The sequence below is a fragment of the Dipodomys spectabilis genome, unplaced genomic scaffold (genome assembly GCF_019054845.1).
Source record: "Dipodomys spectabilis isolate Male_0828 unplaced genomic scaffold, ASM1905484v1 ptg000576l, whole genome shotgun sequence".
In the NCBI taxonomy this organism is placed as follows: domain Eukaryota; kingdom Metazoa; phylum Chordata; class Mammalia; order Rodentia; family Heteromyidae; genus Dipodomys; species Dipodomys spectabilis.
The window spans coordinates 1,128,235-1,155,919 of record NW_024871253.1 but is presented as its reverse complement, the minus strand read 5'-3'; the positions used below and the strand labels follow the sequence as shown (position 1 = coordinate 1,155,919).

The 27,685-nt window shown below is 50.5% G+C and overlaps 5 protein-coding genes, 3 non-coding genes and 1 pseudogene across 12 annotated transcripts; 8 read left to right on the top strand and 1 right to left on the bottom strand.

The window, feature by feature from the left end:
- The first annotated feature begins 135 nt into the window (after window positions 1-135).
- On the top strand, window positions 136-9,753 carry Senp3 (SUMO specific peptidase 3). 2 transcript variants are annotated; one of them, XM_042670741.1, is made up of 11 exons: window positions 136-467; window positions 1,127-1,846; window positions 2,597-2,836; window positions 2,927-3,038; window positions 3,738-3,885; window positions 4,015-4,062; window positions 5,020-5,097; window positions 8,021-8,158; window positions 8,335-8,418; window positions 8,537-8,587; window positions 9,231-9,753. In XM_042670741.1, exons 2-11 carry the CDS (start codon window positions 1,138-1,140, stop codon window positions 9,339-9,341), a joined length of 1,719 nt encoding a protein of 572 aa, XP_042526675.1. In that variant the 5' UTR covers window positions 136-467; window positions 1,127-1,137; the 3' UTR covers window positions 9,342-9,753. The 2 variants fall into 2 exon arrangements, with proteins under 2 accessions (XP_042526675.1, XP_042526673.1); XM_042670739.1 differs by having other exon boundaries at window positions 232-463; window positions 1,124-1,846.
- An 831-nt stretch (window positions 9,754-10,584) lies between these two features.
- Eif4a1 (eukaryotic translation initiation factor 4A1) lies at window positions 10,585-16,098 on the top strand. The gene is made up of 11 exons (XM_042670742.1): window positions 10,585-10,728; window positions 12,017-12,065; window positions 12,190-12,322; window positions 12,585-12,724; window positions 13,919-14,087; window positions 14,413-14,522; window positions 14,656-14,799; window positions 14,878-15,015; window positions 15,095-15,184; window positions 15,413-15,492; window positions 15,594-16,098. The coding sequence occupies exons 1-11, from the start codon at window positions 10,706-10,708 to the stop codon at window positions 15,736-15,738; spliced, it is 1,221 nt and encodes a 406-aa protein (XP_042526676.1). The 5' UTR covers window positions 10,585-10,705; the 3' UTR covers window positions 15,739-16,098.
- Window positions 12,360-12,494, top strand: LOC122100459. Its single transcript, XR_006146167.1, has one exon. It is a non-coding gene; the product is annotated as a small nucleolar RNA SNORA48 (small nucleolar RNA).
- LOC122100460 lies at window positions 12,975-13,117 on the top strand (annotated as a pseudogene).
- LOC122100457 lies at window positions 14,187-14,325 on the top strand. Its single transcript, XR_006146165.1, has one exon. It is a non-coding gene; the product is annotated as a small nucleolar RNA SNORD10 (small nucleolar RNA).
- Window positions 15,218-15,357, top strand: LOC122100458. The gene has a single exon (XR_006146166.1). It is a non-coding gene; the product is annotated as a small nucleolar RNA SNORA67 (small nucleolar RNA).
- A 797-nt stretch (window positions 16,099-16,895) lies between the features above and the next one.
- Window positions 16,896-18,900, top strand: Cd68 (CD68 molecule). The gene is made up of 6 exons (XM_042670743.1): window positions 16,896-17,029; window positions 17,105-17,586; window positions 17,717-17,836; window positions 17,969-18,047; window positions 18,140-18,310; window positions 18,559-18,900. The coding sequence occupies exons 1-6, from the start codon at window positions 16,984-16,986 to the stop codon at window positions 18,690-18,692; spliced, it is 1,032 nt and encodes a 343-aa protein (XP_042526677.1). The 5' UTR covers window positions 16,896-16,983; the 3' UTR covers window positions 18,693-18,900.
- Window positions 18,901-19,985: 1,085 nt separating this feature from the next.
- Window positions 19,986-24,554, top strand: Mpdu1 (mannose-P-dolichol utilization defect 1). 4 transcript variants are annotated; one of them, XM_042670879.1, is made up of 7 exons: window positions 19,986-20,123; window positions 22,877-22,942; window positions 23,126-23,258; window positions 23,549-23,634; window positions 23,746-23,864; window positions 24,002-24,112; window positions 24,244-24,554. In XM_042670879.1, exons 1-7 carry the CDS (start codon window positions 20,021-20,023, stop codon window positions 24,367-24,369), a joined length of 744 nt encoding a protein of 247 aa, XP_042526813.1. In that variant the 5' UTR covers window positions 19,986-20,020; the 3' UTR covers window positions 24,370-24,554. The 4 variants fall into 4 exon arrangements, with proteins under 4 accessions (XP_042526813.1, XP_042526816.1, XP_042526814.1 ...); XM_042670880.1 differs by lacking the exon at window positions 19,986-20,123 and having other exon boundaries at window positions 23,131-23,258; XM_042670881.1 differs by lacking the exon at window positions 19,986-20,123 and having other exon boundaries at window positions 23,131-23,258; window positions 23,513-23,634.
- Window positions 24,555-24,896: 342 nt separating this feature from the next.
- On the bottom strand, window positions 24,897-26,138 carry Sox15 (SRY-box transcription factor 15). Its single transcript, XM_042670883.1, has 2 exons — window positions 25,615-26,138; window positions 24,897-25,171 (listed from the first exon to the last, which is right to left on the bottom strand). The coding sequence occupies exons 1-2, from the start codon at window positions 26,136-26,138 to the stop codon at window positions 25,015-25,017; spliced, it is 681 nt and encodes a 226-aa protein (XP_042526817.1). The 3' UTR covers window positions 24,897-25,014.
- Window positions 26,139-27,685: the final 1,547 nt, after the last annotated feature.

Here is a 27,685-nt window from a genome sequence, read left to right as displayed (position 1 = left end):
CGGAGCGCGGTGCGGTGGCCACGCGCGGCTCGGTCGGCGGGTGTGCGCAAGCGCAGCGCCGAAGGGGGAGGGGGCGGGACGGTCCCAGCGCCTTCTACGTTGTCGGGTAGGCGGGACTACGCGCGTGGTAGCCGCGCCGGCGCCGTTCGCCGGGTGTGACGTCTTAATCGTGCGCCCTCGCCGCCGGTGGGCCTGGGGCTCGCGGGAGGGGAAGGAGGAGGAGGGGGAGGTGGTGGTGGTAGTGGTGGCGCTGGAGGAGGAGGTGGCGGCTGAAGCCTAGCAAGAGGCGGTGGCGGCGGCGGGGCGGCGCGGCGCGCGGCCCAGGAGCGTTAGAATCCTGAATTGAGACGGCTCCGCTTGAGGACGGCAGGAGTGGCGGGGCCGCCGCCGTCGCCGGAGAGATGAGCCGGGAAGCCTGAGGCGGAGACGCCCGCCTTGGGCCCGTCCGCCCGGCTTCCCCGCTCCCGGTGAGGACGCCCCTTCCCCTCCCCCAGCTCTGCGTGGCCTCTTCCACTCCTAGGACTCGCTCCCACCAGCCCTGGCTGAGAGGTCCTCGAAAGGGCTTCTTAAGAGCCATGTGCAGCGAACCGACCCAGCTTGTACAACCATACCGGTGCTAGGACGCCTTCACGTCCCCGGGGATGAGCCAGGCTGGGGGCTGGGTCGGCGTGGCTTGGGCCCCTCGCTTCTGACCCAGCGCTTTGATTCAGTTTCCTCCAAAACCTCCTCCCTTTCATCGCTCTTCTTCCTGAGCCCATAGCCTGGCATCCTATTCCCAACTCAGATGACCGCAGCGTGCCCACAGCCCCCCTCCCCCGCGTTCGTTCCCGTGTGAGAGACGTCTTAACACTCTGAAACAGTTTCCTTTTGAAAGTTGTGTTTTCTCGTGTTGGCATTCCTGTGCCAGGCCAACTCTGAGCAAAATTGCCCTTCGCAGGCTCTCAAAAGATACCCTTGGTGGTATTAAAGAGGCAGAACCCCAAAACACGTGCTTTCACACCGGGAGATGAGAAATAAGTTCTATGAGCAGTACCGTTTAACCATTTTCCCTCTGTGTTCAAGGGACAGATTATTGTTAGCAGGGGAGAGATGATTGGTTTCTGATATTCTAATCTTTGTTTTACAGGGTGCTGGAAGATGAAAGAGACTATACAAGACACCGGGTCATGGGGGCTTGAGCCTCCTGGACCTGGTACAGCTTACTCAAGCCCCAGGCGGGAACGTCTTCGTTGGCCTCTTCCCCCTAAACCCCGGCTCAAGTCAGGTGGAGGGTTTGGGCCTGATCCTGGGTCGGGGACCACAGTGCCAGCCAGACGCCTCCCTGTCCCTCGGCCCTCTTTCGATGCATCAGTCAGTGAAGAGGAGGAAGAGGAGGAGGAGGAAGAAGATGAAGATGAGGAGGAGGAAGTGGCAGCTTGGAGGCTTCCCCCTAGATGGGGTCAGCTGGGAGCCTCCCAGAGGCCTCGCCCTTCCCGTCCTACTCATCGAAAAACCTGCTCACAGCGCCGTCGTAGAGCCTTGAGAGCCTTCCAGATGCTGCTCTACTCAAAAAGCACCTCGCTGACATTCCACTGGAAGCTTTGGGGGCGCCATCGGGGCCGGCGGCGAAGTTTTGCACACCCCAAGAACCATCTCTCACCCCAGGAAGGGGGTGCAACGCCACAGGTGCCATCCCCCTGCTGTCGTTTTGACTCCCCCCGGGGACCACCCCCACCCCGGCTGGGTCTGCTAGGTGCTCTCATGGCTGAGGATGGGGTGAGAGGGTCTCTACCAGTGCCCTCTGGGCCCCCCATGGAGGAAGATGGACTAAGGTGGACTCCAAAGTCTCCTCTGGACCCTGACTCGGGTAAGATGGGAAAGGGGTGGAGTTAGGGGTGGGGGAGGACTAAAAGCCTGGAGCAGCCGAAATCTGCTGTAGTGAAAAGTGAGCCCAATGGAAGCATAGTGGGGTCCAGACTAGCTGTGAGTTACCTTCATTATGCCTGATTATTAGTAGGAAATAAGCCTTTGCCTGGGAGACTGACAGGGCTAGGAAACAGAACCTCTAAGTAAGAAAAGGAGCTGTGGTTTAGAAATCAGACTTGTGTGTTCCAAATCCTTCTTTCTCCTCTCAGCATGAGTCCCCACATGTACATCTCCACAGGGCACCATTCTTACTGTGGTGGCATGGGACCTCTCTCGGGAATGGAGTACATTATTGGTACTTATCTGTGAAATATTTTCCCTTTAGACAAACCCCAACCACTTTAACATCCTTATTAAAATGGCCAAGGGTTTATTGAGCCTTTTATTATATACTCTGGGTATTGTGTTAAGCATATAGTAGTGACAGATATTCCTGAGACTTACATCTTCTGAATCCTAGTCTTTTTCTTGCTTTCCTTCTATAAATTGGAACTCCCCCTCTCATTCTTTTTAGAACCTCATAGTTATCCTTATCTTGGAGGGTCTCCATGCTGTAGAGATTTATATTAGTAGATGTGCTTCGATTTGTTTTTCTTGTGATCTTACTGTTTGTATGCATCAGTTAATTTTCCCCTGTTCTTGTAACATGGGGCCCATTTCTCATCCTCATCCTGTTTCCCTTGCTTTACAGGCCTCCTCTCATGTACCCTGCCCAATGGCTTTGGGGGACCACCAGGGTCAGAAGGAGAGCGCAGCCTGGCACCCCCTGACGCCAGCATACTCATCAGCAATGTGTGCAGCATTGGGGACCATGGAGCTCAGGAGCTTTTTCAGGGCTCTGATTTGGGCACTGTGGAAGAGACAGAGCGACCTGGGGAGAAAGCTGGCCAGCACAGCCCCCTGCGGGAGGAACATGTGACCTGTGTGCAGAGTAAGCCCTAGAGGACCTAGGCTGCTTTCTGCAGCCAGCATTTAGATCAAAGTCTGGAGGCTTCAACCTGTTCTTCTCTCCTTCACTTAGGCATCTTGGATGAGTTCCTTCAAACTTACGGTAGCCTCATCCCCCTCAGCACTGACGAGGTAGTAGAGAAGTTAGAGGACATTTTCCAGCAGGAGTTTTCTTCACCTTCCAGGTGAGGCTTGAAAGACAGATAATCCCTCAAAAGAGGGTTGGAACCAAAAAAATGGAGAGTGCCATTGCATTTTCTCACACAGGGAGATACTTGAGAATTGGAAGACAGAGCTTGAGGGGAGGAAGCTGAATGCAAAGTACCAAATCCCTATAAATCACTGGGTCATTATTTAGATGGAACCCTGAAATACATATACCTGAGTGTTCCTGTACCTCTTTGTGTGAGCTTTTAACTAATCCTCAAAAGGACTTCTATAATAAAGGAAGGAAAATTCATTTTAGAGTCTCAGAGTTAGTAGATATTTCTGGTTTTGGTGGTGGTGTTTTTGGTTTTTGTTTATTCCAGTCCTGGGGCTTACTCAGGGCCTGGGGCACTGTCCCTGAGCTGCTTTTGCTCAAGGCTAGTGCTCAAGGTTTTTTCTGTATATGTGAATACTAAGGAATTGAACCCATGGTTTCATGCATGCTAGGTAAGCACTCTACACTAAGCCACATTCCCAGCCCTTGGTGTTTTGCTTTTTGAGACAGCCTTTGTTATGTAGCTGAAGCTGGTCTGGAACTTGCTATGTAACTCAAGGTGGCCTTGGACTGGAGACCTCCTGCCTCACTGAGCCTTCTGAGTGGTGGGATTAAATCATAGTTATTTCTGTATGTGCCAGTTCTGTTATCTCTTGTTTGATTCCACTTTTGGCCTATTCAGGAAGGGCCTGGTACTGCAGCTGATCCAGTCATACCAGCGGATGCCAGGCAATGCCATGGTGAGGGGCTTTCGAGTGTCCTATAAGCGGCATGTGCTGACTATGGATGACTTGGGGACCTTGTATGGACAGAACTGGCTCAATGACCAGGTGAGAGGAAGCAGATAAATAGACCTAAGAGGGGATTCAGGGAGTAGGGTTTCTGGGGTCCTCTGCATGGGGGAGCCCTATTCTTGTGCCACACCCTCCATGGCAAGTTGCCTCCCATCTTCACCCCAGGTGATGAACATGTATGGAGACCTGGTCATGGACACGGTCCCTGAAAAGGTACGTTCAACCAGATTCCTTTTTTCTTTGGTGATACTGGGACTTGAACTCAGAGCTTCACGCTTGCTAGCCAAGTACTCTACTGCTTGAGCCATGTATCTAGCCCTGGTTTGTTCGTTTGTTTGTTGGTCGTGGGGCTTGAACTCTGGGCGCTGTCCCTGTGCTCAAGGCCAGTGCTCTATGGCTTGAGCCACAGCACCACTTCTGGTTTTCTAGTGGTTTATTGGAGCTAAGAGTCTCACTTTCCTGCCCGGGCTGGCTTTGAACCGTGATCCTCAGATCTCAGCCTCCTGAGTAGCTAGGATTACAGGCACGAACCACCGGCGCCTGGCTTATTTGTTTTTAAAAGATAAGAGTTTGCTGTTTTTTTGGTATGGGCTGGCCTGGACCACCATCCTAGTTATGCTTCCTGTCATAGCTAGGACGACAAATATATATCACCACAACCAGCCTTTTCTATTGATATGGGGGTCTCAAGAACTGCTCTTCACTATCCCTGTACCCCATCTCAATTATTCAAACTCTACCTCCCAATTAGTTAGTTTATAGGGCTGAAGCACTGGTGGCTAGCCTCTACCAGATTCTTTAGTTCCTAAAAACGTTTTTGCAGTTGATTTTAAGCAATTCTTTTGGGTCTTTTTCATCTCTTCCATTTCATATAATAAGTAGGATCTCTGGGGAGGTAGTGAATAGTAATCTATTAATTTCAAATCTGTAAAGTTGGCTCTGAACTTAGTATCTTCCTTCCAGAAGTTTTTTATATTTTTCCCTATAGTTAGCCCAAGAATGGGGGATAGGAAGAAGTTAAAAACAAATACCTGTAAGAAGTTAAAAACAATTTTTAATATCAGTTAATTAGACTTAGGCATATGAAATAAAAATGTGTGTCGTGGGGAACTTACTGGGAAGCTTCAAGATGTTTTAATTCTATCCAGCTCTTTTGTGTTATTGGTACAGGTACATTTCTTCAACAGTTTCTTCTATGATAAACTGCGTACCAAGGGTTATGATGGGGTGAAGAGGTGGACCAAAAATGTGAGTTATGAATTCACTTGTGTAATATCTTATCTCTTAAGAATTAAAGAATTTGGCTTTTTCTTTTCTTTTTTTTTATTTCAAGCCAGTTGTGGAGTTTGAACTCAGGTTGTGGGTGCTGCTTTGAGTTCTTTTGCTCAAGGCTAGCACTCTACCACTTTGAGCCACAGTGCCACTTCTAGGTTTCTGATAGTTAATTGGAGATAAGAGTCTCAAGGACTTTCCTGCCTGGGCTGGCTTTGAACTGTCATCCTCCTGAGTAGCTAAGATTACAGGTGTAAGCCACCAGTGCCCGGTTAAGAGTTTTGCTTTCTCTGAACTAACCAACCCTATTCAGTTCTCTATTAAACATCACATGTATGCCAGGCACTATCAGCAAAACTTCTTACCTTTAGTATAAATAAGCTAAGTTGAGCCAGGTGCCAGTGGCTCATGCCACCAGATTACAAATCCTAGTTACTCAGGAAGCTGAGAGCTGAGGATTGTGCTTCAAAGCCAGCCCAGGCAGGAAAGTCCGGGAGACTTCAATAAACCACCAGAAAACTGGAAGTGGCGCTGTGGCTCAAGTGGAAGAGTATTCATCTGAGCTGAAAAGCTGAGGGACAGTGCCCTAGGCCCAGAGTTCAAACCCCACCACCTACCAAAAAAAAAAAAGTTTCAGGAAAAGTCCCATAAACAAAATGTGATAGCATGGAGGTGTGTACTTTATTTTTATTTTATTTATTTTGTTGTTGGTTCTGGGGCTTGAACTCTGGGCTTGAGTGATGTCTCTGAGCTTCTTTTGCTCAAGGCTGGTGCTCTGCCACTTGAGCCACAGTGCCACTTACGGCCTTTTCTGAGTAGTTTATTGGAGATTAGAGTCTCACAGACTTCCCTACCAGGATTGCCTTCAAACCATGATCCTCAGCTCTCAGCTTCCTGATCTCAGCTAGAATCAAGTCAGGAGCCACTGGGGGCTGGCTGAGGTGTGTATTTTAGATTGAGTGGTCTAGGTAAGCTTCTCATAGCTGAGACTTGAACCATCAGAAACCAGCCATGTGCAGATTTGAGGGAAGAGTGCTCTGGGAAACAGCAAGTACATGAGACACACAAAAGGAACATGACTGAGGAATTGAAGCCCAGGTGGCATATGAGGTTGGAGTAGAATAACCAAAGGAAGAAAAATAAATTGTGTCCAAGAAAGGATCATATAAAGCATTATATGTACTGAGAAGCCATTGAAGTACTAAGGCTTGGAGACTACTCGTGATTTAAACTTCATTACCACCTATAAAATGAAAGAGGATAACAGAGGAAGGTGGTATACCATCTAGGAGAAAAGCAGAATGGTCTGGGTGAGGTAGCTGGACTGGGAGTGCTGAGGGGAGAGTAGGTTTATTCAGGGTAAGTTTTACATGTAGAACCAGTGAGTCCTTCTGATAGGCTGATATGGGAAATAAAAGATAGGAGGAGTTCGGGATTTAGCTCAGTGGAAGAGCACTTGCCTGGCAAGTGCTAAGGCCATGAGTTTGATCCTCAGCTCTGGGGGAAAAAAAGAGAGAGCTGGGCACTGGTGGCTCACACCTGTAATCCTGGCTACTCAGGAGGCTGAGATCTGAGGCTCATGGTTCAAAGCCAGCTGGACAGGAAAGTCTGTGAGACTCTTACCTACAATAAACTACCAGAAAACTGAAAGTGGCACTGTGGCTCAAGTGGTAGAGCACTCACCTTGCACTGAAGAGCTGGCCTAGGGCCAGAGTTCAAGCCCCATAGCCGACAAAGAGAGAGATGGGAATGGCGGATGATAATTCAGGTGTTTGGCTAAAGTAACTTAGAGAAATTGAGGGAAGGAAGAAAGAGAAAAAAAAAATCAAAGCGTTATTTTCACTGCAGGTTTCTCTACCCTGTTACTGAAAAGGTCACTACATTTTAATAGTGCTATAGAAACATCTGCTCTAGCATCTATCTTCCTTCCCTCCCCTTCTCACCCTTTGCCCAACATCCCCCACCCCTACTGGGCTGGAACGCCTGAGATAAGTAGGCTGGGACTACACTGAACTACAGCCTCAGTCCTAACATTAATTTCTGTCAAGTTTACTCAAGGGCCTGTTCCAGTGGAGATAGGGGTAACATACAATGAAAAAAACCTAGCTTCTTGTATATCTGAGTTAAATTTTTTCCTTTGCTATTTCTTTTGTGACTTTAAATAAATTGTTCAGTTTTTCCATGTTACAATTTCTTCGTCTATTAAGTCGAACACGCGAACTTGTAGTAGAATTGTTGTGAGAATTAACTGAGAATTTACTTCATGCCATGCATTAAGTATTGTATGAATATTAACTAGTCCTCATAACAAATAGGTGAGAGCCAGTACTCCCTCCTACAGATTAGGAAACTGGTAACAAGTAGTTTGGTTATGATCATGGGCCACTAAGTGGGGGAGTCGATTTTCTTTTTTTTCTTTTTTAATTTTTTGGGTCCAGTCATGGGGCCTGAATTCTGGGCCTGGGAGCTGTCCCTCAGCTCTTCAGCTCAAGGCCAGCACTCTACCACTTGAGCCACAGCGCCACTTCCGGCTTATTTCTTTTTGCTTATGTGGTGCTGAGGAATGGAACTCAGGGCCTCAGGCATGCAAGGCAAGCGCTCTACCACTGAGCCACCTTCCCAGCCACAGGGGAGTTGATTTTCAGCCTTAGTAGTCGGTCTCCAAAATCCTACAAGCAGTTCTTTTCAGTGTGTGATGGGGACCTTTAATTGGTATGCTCTGATACTGACTCCTTATTCCTGCCTGCCTTCTTCCCTTACCATCAAGAATCTAGCCCAGATGCAGGGCCTGTATTCTTCCACTGGGTTCTCTTGCCTGTTGCTGGTTTTCTCTTTAGAACTTCAGGACAATTGTCAGGATCCTTGTATTGTACCTGACGTCTAGCACTTTATTTTCAAGGTGGACATCTTCAATAAGGAGCTACTGTTAATTCCTATCCACCTGGAGGTGCATTGGTCCCTTATTTCTGTTGACGTGAGGCAGCGCACCATCACCTATTTTGACTCACAGCGCACCCTAAACCGCCGCTGCCCTAAGGTCTGAGGGGAATAAGGGAAGATGGATAGAGTTTGGGGAGATACAGTGAAGTGGCAAGGCATTTCACCCAAGAAATGGCTTTCAGTCTCTGACTTGAATGTTATTTGCCAATACCATACCCTGGATTCATTTGAGCAAGGAAACGCATCACTTTCTCTTTTTCCCTGTCTAAATAGCATATTGCCAAGTATCTGCAGGCAGAGGCAGTGAAGAAAGATCGACTGGATTTCCACCAGGGCTGGAAAGGTTACTTCAAAATGGTGAGTTACCAGGAAGAATAGCATGGGGTGATGGTAGGGGGTAGTGCGTAAAAGGCAGATACTGGGGGCATATTCTTGGGAGGCTGCAGATGAATGAGCTTGCTTTTTATTTTGTTAGAACGTGGCCAGGCAGAATAATGACAGCGACTGTGGCGCCTTTGTGTTGCAGGTAAGGACATGGGGTTCCTTAGCTTTGGATTTACTGAGTTAAAGGGGGGTTACAAGCTGGGCACTGGTGGCTCACACCTGTAATCCTAGCTACTCAGGAGGCTGAGATCTGAGGATCATGGTTCAAAGCCAGCCTGGCAGGAAAGTCCAGGAGACTCTTCTCTCCAGTAAACCACCAGAAAACCTGGAAGTGGCGCTGTGCTTAAGTGGTAGAGCGCTTCCTTGAGCTGAAGGAACAGTGCCCAGTCCCAGAGTTCAAGCTCCACAACCAACAACAACAAAAAAGAGGGGGTGTGGATTTATGGGACTGTTGATTCATTTAGCTCAGAACCAGTTGTGGAGTCAGGAGTTGCCAGATGTGTTAGAATACAGGATATCTACTTCTCTCAGAGGCTTTGGGTCTCTGGCCTTTGACTCTGGATTTGACACAGGTGCCTAAATCTGACTTAATATATTTTTTCTCACTTGCACCAAGAAAAGCTTTAAAAAGAACCAAGCTTATTTTAACTAAGCCTGGTGCTCTCTCTCTATATAAAATGAGAATGTTCTCTGAAAGATTAAAATGTTAAAGGTATAGCCATAGGTCTTCACTTTGGAGGATTACTCAGTACCTGATTCTCATGACATACTTTGTTAACATCTAGTACTGCAAGCACCTGGCTCTGTCTCAGCCATTCAGCTTCACCCAGCAGGACATGCCCAAACTTCGTCGGCAGATCTACAAGGAGCTGTGTCACTGCAAACTCACTGTGTGAGCGTCGTGCCCCATGCCCTGAGCCCATTAATGGGCAGGGGGACGTGGGAGATCCTTCCCAAGAAACTCCAGTTCCAATCCAGTTCCCTTTGGTTTGTTTTGTTTTTCATATTTAAATGTTTAAATTGACTTCTGTATTTTTTTTCCTTTTTGAGAGAATACTGATTTCTGATGAGCAGGGCGTGGCCATGGAAAAGCCCTTTTCTCACCTCTCTATAAGGGGAACTTTGCCTTGTGGCCTGCGTGGAGCAGTCATTCCCCCTTCCATGTTCAAGAGACAGGAAAAACGTGTGGGGGTGGTGGGCAAGCAAAGGGATTACTGCCTGCCAGATCTTCAAACCTTTTTTTTATATAAATATATATATAAATGCCATGGTCCTGCTCTGGTCAATAAAGGATCCTTTGGAGATACATAACGGTGGTCTTCCTTAAGGTTTCAAACTTGTGGATGTGCTCTCGCTCAGGCCTTCAAGCTATGGTTAACTACCCATTCTGGGATCTTGAGACCTTCGAAACTAGTTTTCCATACTTGGCTCTGACAGTGTCAACACCCTATTATTCTCATCACCCAAGCAACTCCCCCTGCCAGGGGTGAAGAGAGTAAGGAGAAAGTTAAAGTTGGTACCTCAAAAATAAGGGAGCTTAAGGGATAGCACTCAGGCCCTGAGTTAGCCCCACGACGGACAAAAAATAAAATAAGGGAGCCTAAGAAGAAAGCTGGAGAACAAGAGGCGACTGAAGGGACCACGGACCGAGGGGATGGCCAAGCTGAGTAACAGCTGCCCACATAACAACATACCCTTAAGCCAAAAAGTTCCCACTATCCAGAGGAACTTTCCCAGTTCTTGGGCCCGCGCATTCCCACTCCACTTAAGAAGCCTGGGCTGTGTTGGGTCTGTCTGCTGCTACGGGGAACAAAACTTAGGAAACCTTTCGCTGAGGTAAAGGGAAGTGACATTCCCAGGAGCGCGGAAGTCCCTGGAGGCTTGAGACCTCGCCCCCTCTGCGCGATAGGGCCTCCCGAACCACATGACTAGGCCACGATCGCCTCCGCACGTGTAAGGGTGCAGGGCCCCAAGATGGCTGCCAGGCCTCGAGGCCAGACTCCTGTATGTCACTTCCGTGCCGGCGAGAGAGGCGGGCCCGCTAGCCAATGAGGCTGTGAGGCGGGTCTTCAACTTGATAGGCATCCAAGGTACCCAATGATAGCTGCGAACCTTAGCGTCTACGAACTAACGTCACGCCGAGTTGCAGAGGGACGGCGGGCGGGGCCGAGGCGGCCAAGCCAATGCGATGGCTGGGGCGGGGTCGGGGGGCTCTATAAGTTGTCGATAGGCGGGCACTCCGCCCTAGTTTCTAAGGATCATGTCTGCGAGTCAGGATTCCCGGTAAGAATAGGCGTTTGCAAGAGCTTGTGGCTACTTACCCCATCGTTCCCGTTTGAGGACCCTCCTGGGGCCCAACCTACCGCCCCAGGTCCCCCGGGGTTACGGGGGAAACCGCCCAAGGGGCAAAGGGGGGAGATCCTGCGGCCGACGTTGCCAACGGGGTCGAGGCCGAGGGAAGGACGGCCCGGCTAGAGCCGAGCGAGCGAGGGTCGTCTCGAGTTCTCGTCTTAGGCGGTCCCGTGCGCGAAACCCTGCCTCTCAGTGGCCGGACGAGGTCGCGACCTGGCGTGGGAAAGCGGCGGCTGCGTGGCGCGGAGCCGGCCGGGCGCTGCCTCTCCACCGGGGGCGGGCTCGCGCGCGGGGCTGCCGGAGGGTTCCGACGGCACCACTCGCGAGGGACGGGGGAGCCCGGATCCGTGGCCACGCCGCGACTCGGTCGCCGTTGAGATGTGGGTCGGGGGAGAAGAAACCGGCCGGAACAGTGTGCTGGTTTTCTTGACGGCCAGGACTGACCCTAAACCCGAGGAGCGGCCGCGTGAGGCACCAGGAGCCCACCCGGCGCCGGGCGGGCGGGTCCATTTTGCCGCACAAGCTGAGCAATTGGCAAACTGCGGATGGGCAGGTCCACTTAACTTCGGGGGTGAGCGGCCTGAGGTACGGGAGGGCGACGCCATTTCGCGACGGGGCGGGCGGGAGGTGGATTGTTCCATGGAGTGGGGGGTGGGGGAAGACGCTGGGTGGCCGACGGAACGAGCACATGGCGGCTTGAGGGGTTCCCCTCCCCCCGTCTGCTTTGCTTCTAAGTGTTGTGCAATCCCCCCCTTGCTAGCTCGACTGGGGCTCATTGTGCGCGAGGCCGCCACCGCCCGCGGCCTCCCACATCCGGGCACCGCGAGGGGGGAGGGAATCGGCTGGAGGAAGTCGGGGGAGGGCGTGGGCGGAATGACGTGGGGGGAAGGGGACGTCCTATCGGGTCTGGGAGCTGAGGGGCGGGACTTCCGGTTTTCTCTTGCCGCGAAGGGGAGGTGCTCGCGATTGGGCCTTGAATGGTGAACCCCAGTACACGTGGGCTGGGCGGCAAAACTACATCCGGGCACTGGACGTGACGATACTCCTACCGGCCCGACCCTTAACCAGTTTCCTTATTTTGTGGAGGTGATCAGGTCCCCTACTTATTTTTTTGAGTGGTTCGGAGTATCTTGGAAACTGGTAGGTGAATCAGGGAGTGAAGGCTGATAGACCTAATGCTCGCCCTTTTGCTGATAAAGCTCAATTTTTAAATCTACAGATCCAGAGACAATGGCCCCGATGGGATGGAGCCAGAAGGTGTCATCGAGGTAAGACTGACACCTTCCTTTTAGCTTTACATACAAAGCCAGTAGGGTTTCTTTAACTAAAGGCTGGAGGGCTTGTGAAAGTACGAAGTTACCATTTAGGTCTTAATGTCTTTGCCTCCTGCAGAGTAACTGGAATGAAATTGTTGACAGCTTTGATGATATGAACCTTTCGGAGTCTCTCCTCCGTGGCATCTATGCCTATGGTTTTGAAAAGCCCTCTGCCATCCAGCAACGCGCCATTCTTCCTTGTATCAAGGGTAAGGCATTTCAGCCCCATCAGAATTGATTGTGGACTCTCCCTGTTCTGGGCAAAGTGGCATCAACTTCATGGTGCTTATCTTATATCAGCCAGGGGCAAAACAATCCCATGTTTATCCCAGCATGGCTTTTGATCTGTGCCTTTGTCTGGTTCATGCCTTGGACACACATATTGCTGTTTATGTTTACTAAACTATGTCTCATGAACCAACCCAAAATACATGTATGGCGAGAAGTAAACTAATGCTTTGTTCTGTTCAGGTTATGATGTGATCGCTCAAGCCCAATCTGGGACTGGGAAAACAGCCACATTTGCCATATCGATTTTACAGCAGATTGAATTAGATCTAAAGGCCACTCAGGCCTTGGTCTTGGCCCCCACTCGAGAATTAGCTCAGCAGGTAAGTGTCATCTTTCCATCAAAGGGTTACTTTATAAGACAATGAACTTAGCGCCACCCCTACACCAAAAATTTCCACTGCATTTAGGGGATGAAGAGATACTCTGGTTGAGAGAAATGATTGGGTCCTAGTTGTTGGGATAATTATAGGATGTTTTCTACCCAAATATAACCATTTCCTGAGTCAGATGGGAAGGTTTCTGGGTAGAGCCCAACTGGCTAGGCGAGTTTGATGGTTATTTTATAAACAAACCCCCTGGCAATGGGCAAAGAGACACTTCATTGGTGGTGGTGGCTCTTATCAGTCAGGGGCAGAATATGTGATGATCCTTTGTTCATCCTAGCTTGATGCCTCGATCAGTGGCCAAAGCTGTTTCATGCCTAGGGCACAGAAATTTGTCAAGATTGTTCTTTGAGACTTGGAACAAAAAAAATAACATTAAGACTTAATGCTTTGTGAGGCTCAAAAGTTTTCAGTAAAGGTCACGTAGCTTGGGCTTTGTAAAAGCAAGTATGCGATCGACCACAGGTATGCCTTCGTGGTCAATAAATGTTTCTGAGTTCTAAATAGGTTACAATTTTCAGAAAGTTGAATTTTTTTTTCCTTTTTTGGTCTGTCTTGAACTCTGGGCTCACTGTCAGCTCTTCAGCTCAAGGCTAGTATCTACCACTTGAGACACAGTGCCACTTCCGGTTCTATGGTAGTTTATTGGAGGTGGTAAGAGTAATGGACTTTCTTTGAAACTTCAGGCTGGCTTTGAACCGTGATCCTCATATCTGCACCTCAGTAGCTAGAATTACAGGCATTAGCCACTGGCACCCGGCTTAACCTATCTTAATTGTGTCAAGTGATGAGATATAAAAGAAAGTAGGTTTCATTGTGAATAAATACATGGAAAAAACCACTTAAGATAAGACTGTCACAGCTCTTATCAGTCAGGCACTGGTGGCTCACGTCTCTAATTTTAGCTACTCAGGTTGAGATTTGAGGATCACAGTTCAAAGCCAGCTTGGGCAGGAAAGATCATGAGACTCTTCAATAAACACTAGAAAGAAAACCGGAAGTGGTGCTGTGGCTCAAGTGGTACAGCACCTGCCTTGAGCTGAAGAGTGCAAGGGCAGCATCCAGGCCCAGAGTTGAAGCCCCAAGACCAAAACACAGAAAAAAAAATACCTTGTTTTTTTCTGTTTTTAGATACAAAAAGTGGTCATGGCATTAGGAGATTATATGGGTGCTTCCTGTCATGCCTGCATTGGGGGCACCAATGTACGTGCTGAAGTACAGAAGTTGCAGATGGAAGCTCCCCATATCATCGTGGGTACTCCTGGCCGTGTATTCGATATGCTTAATCGAAGATACCTGTGTAAGTACTATTTTTCAATTGGAGTCATCTATCTATCCTTTCTCAAACTTATTTTGCCAGAAATCTTTGCAGGAATAGGTTTTCCTTTCTTGAGGAGATGCTCTATGATGAATCCCATGCGTGTCATCTGAGCCTAACTTCCCTGTTGTCTTGGGCCCTGTTAGTGTTCTACTTCCCAGGGCTGTCTGGCCAGTCAGGGAATTCCTGGGCAAAGGATCAGTCCTTAAATTCTGAGAGCAGGCTTCCTGTCAAGTTTTCTATTTAGCAGGAAGTGGCTTAGATTTCACACTTTTGGTAACTAGGTGTTTGTATTAATGCATTGTAGCTCCCAAATACATCAAGATGTTTGTACTGGATGAAGCTGACGAGATGTTAAGCCGTGGGTTTAAGGACCAGATCTATGATATATTCCAAAAGCTCAACAGCAACACCCAGGTGAGGAAGTGGGCGAAAGCAGAGCAGGTGCCAAGGAGCTGCGTGCGGCCTTGAGGCTCTCCTAACCTCTTAGGCCTCACTGGGGACAGGCATGACATATCTACCCACCCTGAGGGGTGATCTTTTTTGCCAGGTGGTCTTGTTGTCTGCTACAATGCCTTCTGATGTGCTTGAGGTGACCAAGAAGTTCATGAGGGACCCCATTCGGATCCTTGTCAAGAAGGAAGAGTTGACCCTGGAGGGTATCCGCCAATTCTACATCAATGTGGAAAGAGAGGTGGGGGCCAGTGCAGGTGGCGGGCCTGATAGTAAGTTGTGGGGTATAGCCCCTGACTGATTTTTCTCCCATCTTCAGGAATGGAAGCTTGACACATTGTGTGACTTGTATGAAACCCTGACCATCACTCAGGCAGTCATCTTCATCAACACCCGAAGGAAGGTCGACTGGCTTACTGAAAAGATGCATGCCCGAGACTTCACAGTATCTGCCATGGTGAATTTGCTTTAACGGTAGTGTGTCTGTGTATGTTACTAGTTATCTGCTGCTATAAATTATGTTGTGTACTTTCTAGCATGGAGATATGGACCAAAAGGAACGAGATGTGATCATGAGGGAGTTCCGGTCTGGCTCTAGCAGAGTACTGATTACCACTGACCTGCTGGTGAGTAAGGATTGAGAGAAAAATGGGAAGAGAATCCAAGGTGATTCCCTCTCCAGGGGGCCAGCTAGTGCCTCTCAGGAAAGTAGCAACTTGGAAGAGAATGTGGCATGCCTAAACATTCTGAGGAACAGGGGATGCATGTTTCCTTTGCCTTCCTTGGGCTGCCTACATGTATACTTTACTAAGTCTCTGGATAGATTGCATTCTCATTTGTCTTTCTTGACACAGGCCAGAGGCATTGATGTGCAGCAGGTTTCTTTAGTCATCAACTATGACCTTCCAACTAATAGGGAAAACTATATCCACAGGTGAGTGTGCCTGGGCACTGGTCCAGCTCCATTACCCCATCCCTGCCTGCTGACTACATGTGCTGGTATCCCCCTTTCCCACTCCATCATTCTTTTTCCAGAATTGGTCGTGGTGGTCGCTTTGGTCGTAAGGGTGTGGCTATTAATATGGTAACAGAAGAAGACAAGAGGACTCTTAGAGACATCGAGACCTTCTACAACACCTCCATTGAAGAAATGCCCCTCAATGTTGCAGACCTCATCTGAGAAGGGCTGTCATGCTACCTGGCCCCAACCAGGATTGAACCCTGGTCAGGCTAAGGAGCAGCTGGAGGGGGGAGGGAAGGGGAGCCAAGGGATGGACATCTTGTCTTTTTTTTCCCTTTTTTTTCTTTGAATAAATGTCACTTTTTGAGGCAAAAGAAGGAAACGTGAACATTTTAGACACCCTTTTCTTTGGGGTACGCTCTTGCCCCAGGCGCCGTCTCCTCCCAGAAACACTAATCCATTTCCTTAACCTAGTCACCTCCTGATCCCAGAGGCTCTCCCACCCCAGTTGGATCCCTCTGAAAATGATTCAAGGGGTTATAACATGTCAGCTTAACCTCATTTCCTGGACCAAAGCAGGGAGAAGCCCTGCATGAGGTGTCCAGGGGACTGTCCCTAGGTAGGGGGAGCAGGGGAGAGAAAATGGTAGCCATTTTTACATTGTTTTGTATAGTATTTATTGATTCAGGAAACAAAACACAAAATTCTGAATAAAATGATTTGGAAAGTGCCTGTTTGGGCTTTTCTGTTCTTCCCTTCCCCTCATACTTCGGTTCATTAGCATCCCGTTTGGTAGCTAATTTTTTTTCTGGTCATGGGGCTTGAACTCTGGGCCTGGGTGCCATCCCTGAATTCTTAAGCTTAATGTGAGTACCACATGAACCACAGCACCACTTTTGGTTTTCTGGTGATTAATTGGAGTCTCACAGACTGACTGTAAACCTGCAATTCTTAGAATTCAAGTCTCTTGAGTAGCTAGGGTTATCAGCCTGAGCCACCAGCACCCAGCATTCACTAGCTGAAATTTATATGTATTGGCCTTCCTATTGCAAGGCTGAAAATGGGGTTGGGTACATAAAGTCACAAGCTTCTCATGTGCTTCCATTAAAGAGGAAGTGGTGAGGTCAAAAGGGGAGAAAAAGTACATCTAGGGCCTCCTGAGTTCTTGGGAGAAGCCCACTTGGTCAGCAGGTCAGGCCCTGCTTTCTGAGGTAAGCAAAGGGCTCTGAGTCAACCACTTGCTGCCTCTAGGCTCACGTTATGTGACAGGACACCTCCCACTTGATGCAGAGCCAATAGTACCCTAGCAATTTTCGATGAGACGGACAGGTTCCTGAGTCAGGTGGGTGGGGTCTGGTTGCAGAAGTCCAGGCTTTCGTTTCCTCTTCAAGAGAAAGCAGAGGAATTAGGTTTGAGCAGCTGGAGTTTGCACAGCCCGGCTGGACTGCTTGAAACTAGTCTGCCATGATGCTGCTGGTGTTCCCCATGGCTTTGCTGGGTCTACTAGCAGGTAAGAGATGCCAGGAGGGAGGGAATCCCCTGGGAAGGAAGCCCCTTGCTTAGGATGCTAACAAGTCTCTGAAAGCCCAGGGAATGGAGAATGGCTGTCCTGAGAATGACTGTCCTCACAAAAAATCTGCCACTCTGCTGCCGTCCTTCACGGTGACACCTACGGCTACTGAAAGCACTACAAGGCCTACCACCAGCCCTGTACTCTCTACCACCAGCCATCAACCCACCACCAGCAGCCATGGAAATGTCACAGTTCATCCAACACATGAAAGCACTACCACCAGCCCTGGACCTACAGCTGTCACTCTGAATCCTGCCAATATCACCAGCCATGGAAATACTACCATTCACCCCACCACGGGCAACAGCACTGCTACCACCCCAGGATACACCAGTCCCTCCCACCCAAGACCACCTCCACCCTCTCCAAATCCTAGCCCAGGATCCGAGGATACTATTGGAAACTATACATGGACTAATGGTTCCCAGCCCTGCGTCCAGCTCCAAGCCCAGATACAGATTCGAATCCTGTATCCAACCCAAGGTGGAGAAGAGGTAAAGCTAAAACGGCTGGGACACAGGATGGGAGAGGGGCAAATTCTGTTGCTGAGAGGGAGGAAGTGAGAGACAGAACCTTGGATGACAAAACCATTTAGTCTTAAGACTACTCTTTTTACTTCCATAGGCCTGGGGTGTCTCTGTACTGAACCCCAACAAAACCAAGGTCCAAGGGCACTGTGAGAGTGCCCATTCCCACCTGCTTCTCTCATTTCCATATGGAAAGCTCAGCTTTGGATTCAAGCAGGTATATCTCCACACCATCACTCATTGACCTTCCCAGTACCCATGTCTTCCCAGTCCCTCTGCCTCATTCCTTGCTCTGAAGATAGCAGTGTCCCTCCTCCTGATGCCCTGAGCCTTCCTGTTCACCTCCCAGGACCTGCAGCAGAGTCAGAGTATGGTCTACCTCAACTATATGGCAGTGGAATACAACGTATCCTTCCCCAAGGCCACAAGTGAGTATCTTCCTTCCCATTCTCATTGTTAGCCTTAGGTGGCTGGTTGGGAGTGGAAGGCAGATTTGGACCTGATCTCTTCATCTGTTTAGAGTGGACATTCATGGCTCAGAATACATCACTTCGAGATCTCCAAGCACCCCTAGGCCGGAGCTTTAGTTGTGGAAACGCAAGCATAGTTCTTTCTCCAGATATTCACCTTGATCTGCTCTCCCTGAGGCTACAGGCTGCTCAGCTGCCCCATTCAGGTGTCTTTGGGCCAAGTAAGAATTACCATTTAACTTAAATTCTCCCACTACACAGGAAGGACCCCTCTTCCCAACTCCAGATCTCCTTTTTTGTCTCCCATTTTAATTTCCCAGATTCCCCTGTGTTGGGTCTGCCATACATATTGAGCAACTGTCCTGTATTCTGCAAGAATTACCCATTACTATTGTGTGTTATCGCCCACACAATTCCACTATTCCCCAGTCACCACAGCAACAATGCCTACTTGTCCTCTTTCTGCCAGGTTTCTCGTGCCCCAGTGACCAATCCATCTGGCTGCCTCTCATCATTGGCCTAATCCTCCTCGGCCTCCTCACCCTGGTACTTGTTGCCTTCTGCATTGTCCGAAGACGCTCTTCCACCTATGAGCCCCTCTGAGCATTTGCCCCATCCCCCAGTGTATCAGGTGGCACCCTCATTTCCTCACTCTGTAGCCAACTCAAAAGACACTGTTATCTTCCCTGTCTTTTTTTTTTTTTTTTTAACAAAATGAGAGATTCTGTAATGGAAATGGGGGGGGAGGGTGTTATTATATGTGCTAGGTTTCTTCCTATCCCAGGAGAATAATAAAAGTCACTCCAATCTTTGTCGTTGGTTTCTCTTGTCTTGCCAGGATTAAAAGTCATGAGTTTCTTGTCATGTGCCTTTCTGTGGTTGAGTCATAGGGAACTAAAGACAGCTGGCAAGAACAAATGAAACTGTCATGTGTAAGTGTCTTCATGCTGACCATGGCTTGCACCATCAAGCACAGTACAAGCCCTACTCTTCACAGTAGGACATGGTGCAATAACCCCCCACGACCCACGGAGAGGTGCTCAGGCCGGAGCCTTATCAGCCCCACTACTGCTTCTAAGATGCCCGGAATATCCGTGCTGACCACAGAGCCTTCTGAGACACCAGGGAGTCTCCACTAGAATGGCTGGGGTCCTGGTGCCAGGTGGCTGTGGCCCAAAGCTCCCATTGGTAGCATCCCAAGGTGCCCTTCCTAAAGCAGAGGTGCCAGGGCCCACTTATTCCCAATTTAAATGCTTGTCCCGCGCGTGGCACCCTTGCTGCCATCCCTATGGGAGTTCCTGCCTAAGCCTTTACAGAAGCTTCCAGATCTGGGGCCCTGCATGATGGGGGGGGGGGGCAGGTGGGGGCAAAGAGACTGATCTCCCGAAGCTGAGCCCACTACCTTCTGTCCCACATGGCTCCTGCGCGCAAGGCAAAGCATGAGGGCTGGCCAGCGCAGATTGGTCTACTCCTACCAGCTCTACTCCCCCTGGAAATGCCTAAAGGGCCGGGGGAAGGGGAGGGGGTGTGTTGAGAACTCCAAAGACACCCCCAACGCCATTTTGGGGATATATATACTCCTTTCCTCAACTTGAAGCAATGAAAAGTTGGCTGGGAGAGCAGACAAGATGGCGTATAAGCGGAAGGGGCGGAGAAAGGCAGAGGGATAAACCTTGTTTCCGAAATGGAAGCATAAACAAAGGCACGAGAGGGGTAACTGCGCAGGAGTACATCTCTGGCTCGCTTCCAAGCTCGAGCTTCAGGACACACGCAAAGCGCGATCTCAGCGAGAGCGGTTTTACCCTGTGAAGGGATAAGAGACGGTGAAAGCCTGGGAGATGCGGGCAGATCCGGGGGCGGGGCCTGGGGCGCGCATGCGTCATGCGACCCTATGGCGCTCTGCAGAAACTGGCGGAAGTTAGCGTTCCAACATGGCGGCTGAGGCAGGCGGACCGCTCAAACGGGCCCTGGTGCCGATTCTTTTACCTGAGAAATGCTACGACCAGCTTTTCGTCCAATGGGACTTGCTCCACGGTGAGTTTTATTTAGCCCCCAGTTAAAGGCTTGCTTGGCCGACCTTGCACCCGACGTAGGGCGTGACTGGCGACTAAAGTGACGGGAGCGGCAGCTCCCAGCAGGAGCTGGGCGGAAGGCGTTTCTGAGGAGGGCGGAAGTGTACTGGCCGGAGGCGGAGGCTATATTTGGGCAAGAGGGGGTGACGCCGGGTGACTTCCTGGAGGGAGGGAGGGAGGGAGGGAGGGAGGGTGTGTGTGTGTGTGTGTGTGTGTGTGTGTGTGTGTGTGTGTGTGTGTGTGTGTGTGTGTGTGTGTGTGTGTGTGTGTGTGTGTGTGTCTGTGTGTGTCTGTGTGTCTGTGTCTGTGTGTCTGTGTGTGTCTGTGTGTCAAGCTCTTTTTATCGTTTTCACTCAAGTGTGTGTGTGTGTCTGTGTGTCTGGGTGTGTCTGTGTGTCAAGCTCTTTTTATCGTTTTCACTCAACGCTGCTCCGAACTTCAATTGTGGCTTTTTGCTGGTTATTTGGAAATCAGGAATCTCTTGTATATGTCTGCCCAGTCTGGCTTCGAACCGGGATCCTTGGATTTCAGGCTTCGGAGTAATTAGAATTACAGGCGTGAACACCAATGCCTGGATCTGAAGGCTTACATTAGATTAAAAAAAAAAAAAAGCAAATAAAAATCTCATCAACCCAGTTTGGCCTCTGCCCCACAGTGCTTCCAGCCTGTAATCTTAGCCATTCAGGAGGCTGAGATCTGAGGAAGCCGAGTTCAGAGCCAGCCCAGGCAGGAGATTCTAATTAACCAACAGAAAACTGGTAGAGCATTAGCCTCGAGTGAAAAAAATGTTCAGAGACAGAGCTCAGGTCCTGAGTTCAAACCCCACAACGGACCAAAAAAAAAAAAAAAATGTGGCCTTTGCTGCATCACTGACCAAGATCAAACTTAATTGGAAGCCTGTGATGAAACAGACCTTTCTGCATCACTCTGAAAACTCCTGATATTCTACTTTCTTTACGCCCAGCCTTCACATAGGCTCATGATCTTAATTTTGGAATATTTTCCCTTCCTCTTTCTGTTTTGAAGTATTCCCACAGCACAAGGTTCACCCTGGATATTAGTCCTTTTAGGAAGTCTTTTTTTTGGGGGGGTCCGGTCGTGGGGCCTGAACTCTGGGCCTGGGCGCTGTCCCTCAGCTCTTCAGCTCGAGGCTAGCACTCTACCACTTGAGCCACAGCGCCACTTCCGGCTTTTTTCTTTTTGCTTATGTGGTGCTGGGGAATCGAACCCAGGGCCTCATGCATGCAAGGCAAGCACTGTACCACTGAGCCACCTTCCCAGCCCCCTTTTAGGAAGTCTTGGTCTGTGCCACCCCACCCCCACCTCCGTACTCCCCATCAGTAGTTCACTGTCAGCCTCCTCAGTGATCTATCACTGTGTTCACACACCCACTCCCAGAGTACTTGGGGCCTCTTGCTTGCTAGGCAGGCACTTTACCACCAAGCCATTCCTGTACCTGACAGCATTCTTTGGGTGTGTGTGTGTGTGTGTGTGTGTGTGTGTGTGTGTGTGTGTAAAGGCGGGGGGGGGGGGGACTTTGAACTCAGGGCCTGAGTCCTGTCCCCTACTATTTTCTGCTCAAGGCTAGCACTCTACCACTTGAGCCACATCTCTCCTTATGGCTCTTTGGTGGCTAGCTGAAGATAAGAATCTTTCAGACTTTGCTACCCCTCAGATCTCAGTCTGAGTGACTACAGTTAACAGATGTGAACCATGGGCACCTGACCTATATTGCATTCATGATCCCTTAGTGGGCCAAGTTCCTTGGTGGGAAGGCTTGAGTGTGGGATAAGGTGGCTAGGGTATAAAAACAAGCTCTGGAAAGATAGATAAAGTCCATCAGCAAGAGCTAGAGATAATCAGTTTAGGAATGAATAAATGGAGACATTTTTGTAAATATGAGGTAGGATACTCTTGCTCTGAGGAGGAAAAAAAGGAGGGCTCTTGGGCATTACTGTGTTACCCAGAAGCAATGGGGCTGGGAAGGTGGCTCAGTGGTAGAGTGCTTGCCTTGCATGCATGAGGCCCTGGGTTCAATTCCTCAGCACCACATAAGCAAAAAGAAAAAAGCCGGAAGTGGTGCTGTGGCTCAAGTGGTAGAGCACTGGCCTTGAGTGGAATTGCTGAGGGACAGCGTCCAAGCCCAGAGTTCAGGCCCCAGGACCGGACCCAAAAACAAAAAAAAACAGAAGCAATGGAGAGACTTAGAAGTAAGGCCATAGAGTTTTAACTATTTATTTGTAGGAATGTTAAGATTGGGGGAAAAAAGCTGGGCACCAGTGACTCACACTTAGAATCCTAGTTACTTGGGAGGCTGAGATATGAGGATCACAGTTTGAAGCCAGCTTGGGCAGGAAAGTCCATGAGACTCATCTTCAATAAACAACTAAAAAAAAGCTGGAAGTAGCACTGTGGCTCAAGTGGTAGAATGCTAGCCTTGAGCCAAAGAAGCACAGGGACAGTGCCTAGGCCCAAATTCAAGTCCCAGACCAAGGGAACATGAGAAGGGGGAGGGCTCATTGGAAGAGAAGGCAATAGGGAAGTGAATCTGGTTTGGAAAGTCATCTAGTTGCATATGAAGTGATTTGGAGTTGGAAGGACCAGTGTCTTTTGCCGTGTGGTCATGCCAGGGTGAGGTGGAAAGGGAGGATAGCCCAGAGGAGCCCTTCAAGCCCTGGTCTGGGTTTCAGAGTTCTGCACTTTTTCTCTTCTCAGTTCCCTGCCTCAAGATTCTCCTCAGCAAAGGCCTGGGGCTGGGCATTGTGGCTGGGTCACTTCTAGGTATGTATCTTAATCCTCCCTTCCTACTGCTGGGAACAGAGGGAGCTCCCGGGGCTATATATATCCTATGGTTCCCTTCACAGAAGTGAAGTGAATATGCTTCCCAACACATTATGTAGCTGCCTTATTGTGTTGCCAAGGGATTGGGACTCCTCAGCTTAGCTCTTCTTATCCTTTCCCTAGTGAAGTTGCCTCAGATATTTAAAATTCTGGGAGCCAAGAGTGCAGAAGGGCTGAGTCTTCAGTCAGTATTGCTGGAGCTAGTGGCATTGACCGGGACTGTGGTCTACAGCATCACCAACAACTTCCCCTTCAGGTGAGAACCGCCTCCTCCTTTATCTCCAAGGGTATAGTTCTGGTGGGGGATTAAGGTTCAGGAAGGCCAAAGGGTAGGAAAGCTTAAGCTCTTCCAGAAGTTTCCACACCAACACCAGGGGGTGAAAAGTGAGATCTCAAAAATGCCCACCCTTATTGATGTCATAGGTGAAGGCTGTGTTTTGGAGGGGTCAGGGTACCCAAAACTGTGTCCCTGATGGACCGGCCATGGAGGCTTTCCCTGCCTCTTTCCAGGCCTGCCTTTCTTCCCCCCAACTCTTGACTCTGCAGCTCTTGGGGCGAAGCCCTGTTCCTGACGCTGCAAACAATTACCATCTGCTTCCTGGTCATGCACTTCAGAGGACAAACTGTGAAAGGTGAGGGGATTTGGCCCGTGGTTCTGGGAAGTGTGCCGAATGCCGAAACCTCAGGCCTGGGGAAGCTAGAAGACATAATGAGACTAATGATTCCTTGTTTCTGAACCTCAGGAGTCGCCTTCCTCGCCTGCTATGCACTGGTCCTGATGGTACTCCTTTCACCACTCATGCCTTTGGCTGTAGTCACTCTGCTTCAGGCCTCCAATGTGCCTGCTGTGGTGGTGGGAAAGGTGGGTATTGGGAGTGGGGTAAGGTCGAGGGGGGCACAGTGGAAGCCCAAAGGATGGGGATTTAGACTGAGGGGAATGGGAAAGTCAGAGATGGTACATGGTGCTGAGAACACCAAAGGTCTCAACTTCTCTCCTAGCTGCTCCAGGCAGCCACAAACTACCGAAATGGACACACGGGCCAACTCTCAGCCATCACAATCTTTTTGCTGTTTGGAGGCTCCTTGACACGCATCTTCACTTCCATTCAGGTGAGTGCACCTTCTGCCCTCTAGAGGGCACTAAAACTTCATCTTACCCCTCTCAGCTGAGGACTAAACCTTTGTCCTTAAGAGTAACCTTTCTTGAGCTCTACTGAAGGGCGGCTCTTTCTCACCACCAGGAAACTGGAGACCCCCTCATGGCTGGAGTCTTCGTGGTCTCCTCTCTCTGCAATGGCCTCATTGCTGCTCAAGTCCTCTTCTACTGGAACTCAAAGCCATCCCATAAGCAGAAAAAGGAACAGTAGGGCTGAGCAGCAGATCGGATCAGCTACTGGAATCATTCCTTGGTTCGGTCCATCCACTCAAGGGTCCACCCCATGTGAGCCTGTCTGCTGGTGTGACTTTTAGTCATCCATTCCTGGGCAACTGCAACTTCCTGAGCCATGGTTTATTTTTAGTGGAAACAGACAGTAAAGCTTTTCTAAGACCATTCACGTACTATCTACTCATTCTCATGTTTGGCTGAGTTGCCAGTTATTTTTCTGCCTCTAGAAGACAGGTTGGACCAAGGGGTAGAGGGACGGAGGTGTGTGGGGCGGGGCTTGTGGCTGCCTCCCTCCCTGAACCTGGCTGGAACTTTCTTCTAGACCCCAGTACTGGGAGTGGGGGAAGGGGGACAGAATGACTCAGGCAGGCCCCAGGGTGGGGTGAGGAGCTTCCTGCTCTGGCAGGTCCTGGCGGAAGGGAGTGGAGATGGCACTGGTTCCTGCTGCTGTGGAGTGATGGTGTATGGGACAATAAAGACTCGACACAAGATTTAATTGTACAAAAATGGGTTTAGTGTGGTTTTGCTTCGACTGTAAGCCTCTAAACCAAAATTCAGAGGGTTCTGTGATGGAAAGAGGATGTGGCGTTCATTTACCGAGAGGTCCATGTGTGTGAAAGGTGGGCTAGGGGCACGGAGCACCAGCAAGGGGAGTGTTGTATGGAGGAGAACCTGGGGATGGGTAGGGTGCATAGGGAGGTAGCAGTTCCCCCTGGAGCCTAGGGTCACTGTGAGGGAGGGAGCTTGGTGTGGAGGCCTCTGGTCTATAGTGCGAAGAAGAGCTGCAAAGAGAAACAAATGGGGGGAGGGGGGTGTTACTCCTCTGGGTTGTGGGGGACTGGTCTGGCCAGTTCTAAGTAGGCAGGGGTAGAACTCCAGCCACCCAGCCAGCCATGCTGGGTACATCAGCCATGGAACCAGACCCTAGCAAGGCTTAGGAGAGCAGGGAAGCCCTGTCAGGGCATGCTCAGGAGCAGGCTTGCGTGCTGCACGGCTGTTTTCCTCTTTTGGGGCAGAATGGGCTTGGCCTCTCCTTGCCCTGGAGGCTGGGAGAGGAAGCTGGGTCACACACAGGCCAGAAACCCGGGGAAATGGGGCATCCCAGTAACTACAACACACAAAGCTCAGTAGAGAAGGCCCTCTGGGGAAACCTGAGCCACAAGGACCCTCCCAACCGCAGCGAGGTGTGGCCTCGGAGGCCACCTCCACCCCGCTTTCCACTTACCCGTAGCTGCCAGGAAGGTAGGGTGTAGAGTAGTTGGGGGGCTGGTACCCAAAGCCTCTGCTCCCTTGGGTGGTTGTATATCCTGCTCCCCAGAGCGGGCCCCCACAGGCCAGGCTGTAGTTTCCCTTGCCGTAGTGGGCAGGCACGGGGCCCGAGCTCTTGGTTTTCCGCCGAGGCCGGTACTTGTAGTCGGGATAGTCGCGCAGGTGTCGGGCGCGCAGGCGCTTGGCCTCCTCCACGAAGGGCCGCTTCTCCTCCTCACCCAGCTGCTTCCACTGCGCGCCCAGGCGCTTCGAGATCTCGGAGTTGTGCATCTTGGGGTTCTGCTGCGCCATCTGGCGGCGCTGAGCAGAGCTCCACACCATGAAAGCGTTCATGGGCCGCTTCACCTTCTCCAGGGGAAGGGCCCCGGGGCTCCCGGCGCCATCCAGTTCCTGGGGGCCCGAAGAGGAGGAGGTACCAGCTGTAGGAGTCCCAGGCTCCAGGCTCCAGGCCTGGGCCTGTGAGGAGCCCGGTAGCGCCATGGTTTGAAGGGAAGCCTTAAAAGGGCGTCCGGAGTGTCCACTCCTCAAAGTAGGCTGCAACCCTCAAAATGCAGTGTCTCTCCGGTGTGGAGTTGTGGCAGAGACACTTACTTGGGTCCCTAGAAAGTAGCAATCGTCCGAAAGCCCAGAGTCCTTGAGAAGCAGCACACTTCGGGGAGCTGAATGCAGAATCCTCTGGCACCCCTACCCTGGGGGCGTCTTCCTTAGATCTCTTTTGCTTCCACGTTCCCCCCACCCCAAGCCCTAGTCGCCCTTCCCCTACCCTCTGCTGAGAAGTCAGCCCCGTGGAGGCTCCGAAGATCTGGCAGCTGCCAGGCACACAGCACAGGGACCAAAGGCCTTGCACCACGCTGCACCAGCGCTGTTGTGTCTGTGGCTGGCAAGCTAGCCTGGGAACAGCTTTAAGACTCCTCCCCAATCCCTCCCAGAGGCCGAGCTCGCATCCACCGCCCTTAGGCAAACCCAGGTGTCCCGGTCTCTGCAGCCCCAACACTTCCTCAGAGGCACCACGCCCTCCCTCTCCACCCAAGGCCTAAAACTCTGGGTTAGCTGTGCCAATTGTCTCCCCTCCCTTCTCAAGTACCGGCAATTCAAAGTCAATTCCTTTCCACAAAAGGATAAGTAGAGGGGCGTCAGATGTCCTCAGGGTTGAGCAGGAGGAACTAGTGAAGGCCCACTCCCAAATCGAACCCACGGCTTCCAAAACCCTTGACCTGCCCCTGGGGCGAGAAAAGGCAGGCGCAGGAGACAGGCCATTTTTGTTTCCTGAGTCATTCCAGCAGGTGCTTTGTAGGTGAATCAACCTTTCTCCAGGTGAGAAAACTCAAGGCCTCCCAACCCCAGTTCCCAGTGTGAGATTACTCCACTACCAGTGAATTATGGCAGGTTTTTTTTTTTTTGGGTCCGGTCGTGGGGCCTGAACTCTGGGCCTGGGCGCTGTCCCTCAGCTCTTCAGCTCAAGGATAGCACTGTACCACTTGAGCCACAGCGCCACTTCTGGCTTTTTTTTTCTTTTTGCTTATGTAGTGCTGAGGAATCAAACCCAGGGCCTCAGGCATACAAGGCAAGCGCTCTACCACTGAGCCACCTTCCCAGCCCCTATGGCCGGTTTTAACACAGGTATGAAGCCAGCAAACCCAACACAACTCCCAGGAGCTATGAAGCCAGCGATGTGGATGCTGGGAGCCAGAGCAGCACTCAGGCCAGGAAATGTGGGCTGGACCCCTGGGCTAGGAGCCCAGCTCCCCCAGCTGCCCAAGGCCCAACCTGTGCCCCAAGCCTCAGGTAATTGTAATCGGATTAAGCAGCCAGTCCCAGCTCTCAGTTTCCAGCAGCCAGCCTAGCCCACCATGACTCAGGGAACAGGAGTGGCCCAACACCAACAACCTACCAGCAACCAAGGGAGGAAGCTGCAGCCAGGCCTTAAGGCCACCCACTGCTGGACCAGCAGGGTCCCAGGGCCTGGGGACTTTGGGAATGTCAGGAATTCCCAGGAGACCATCTTTACACAGAGTGAAGAGTGGCCA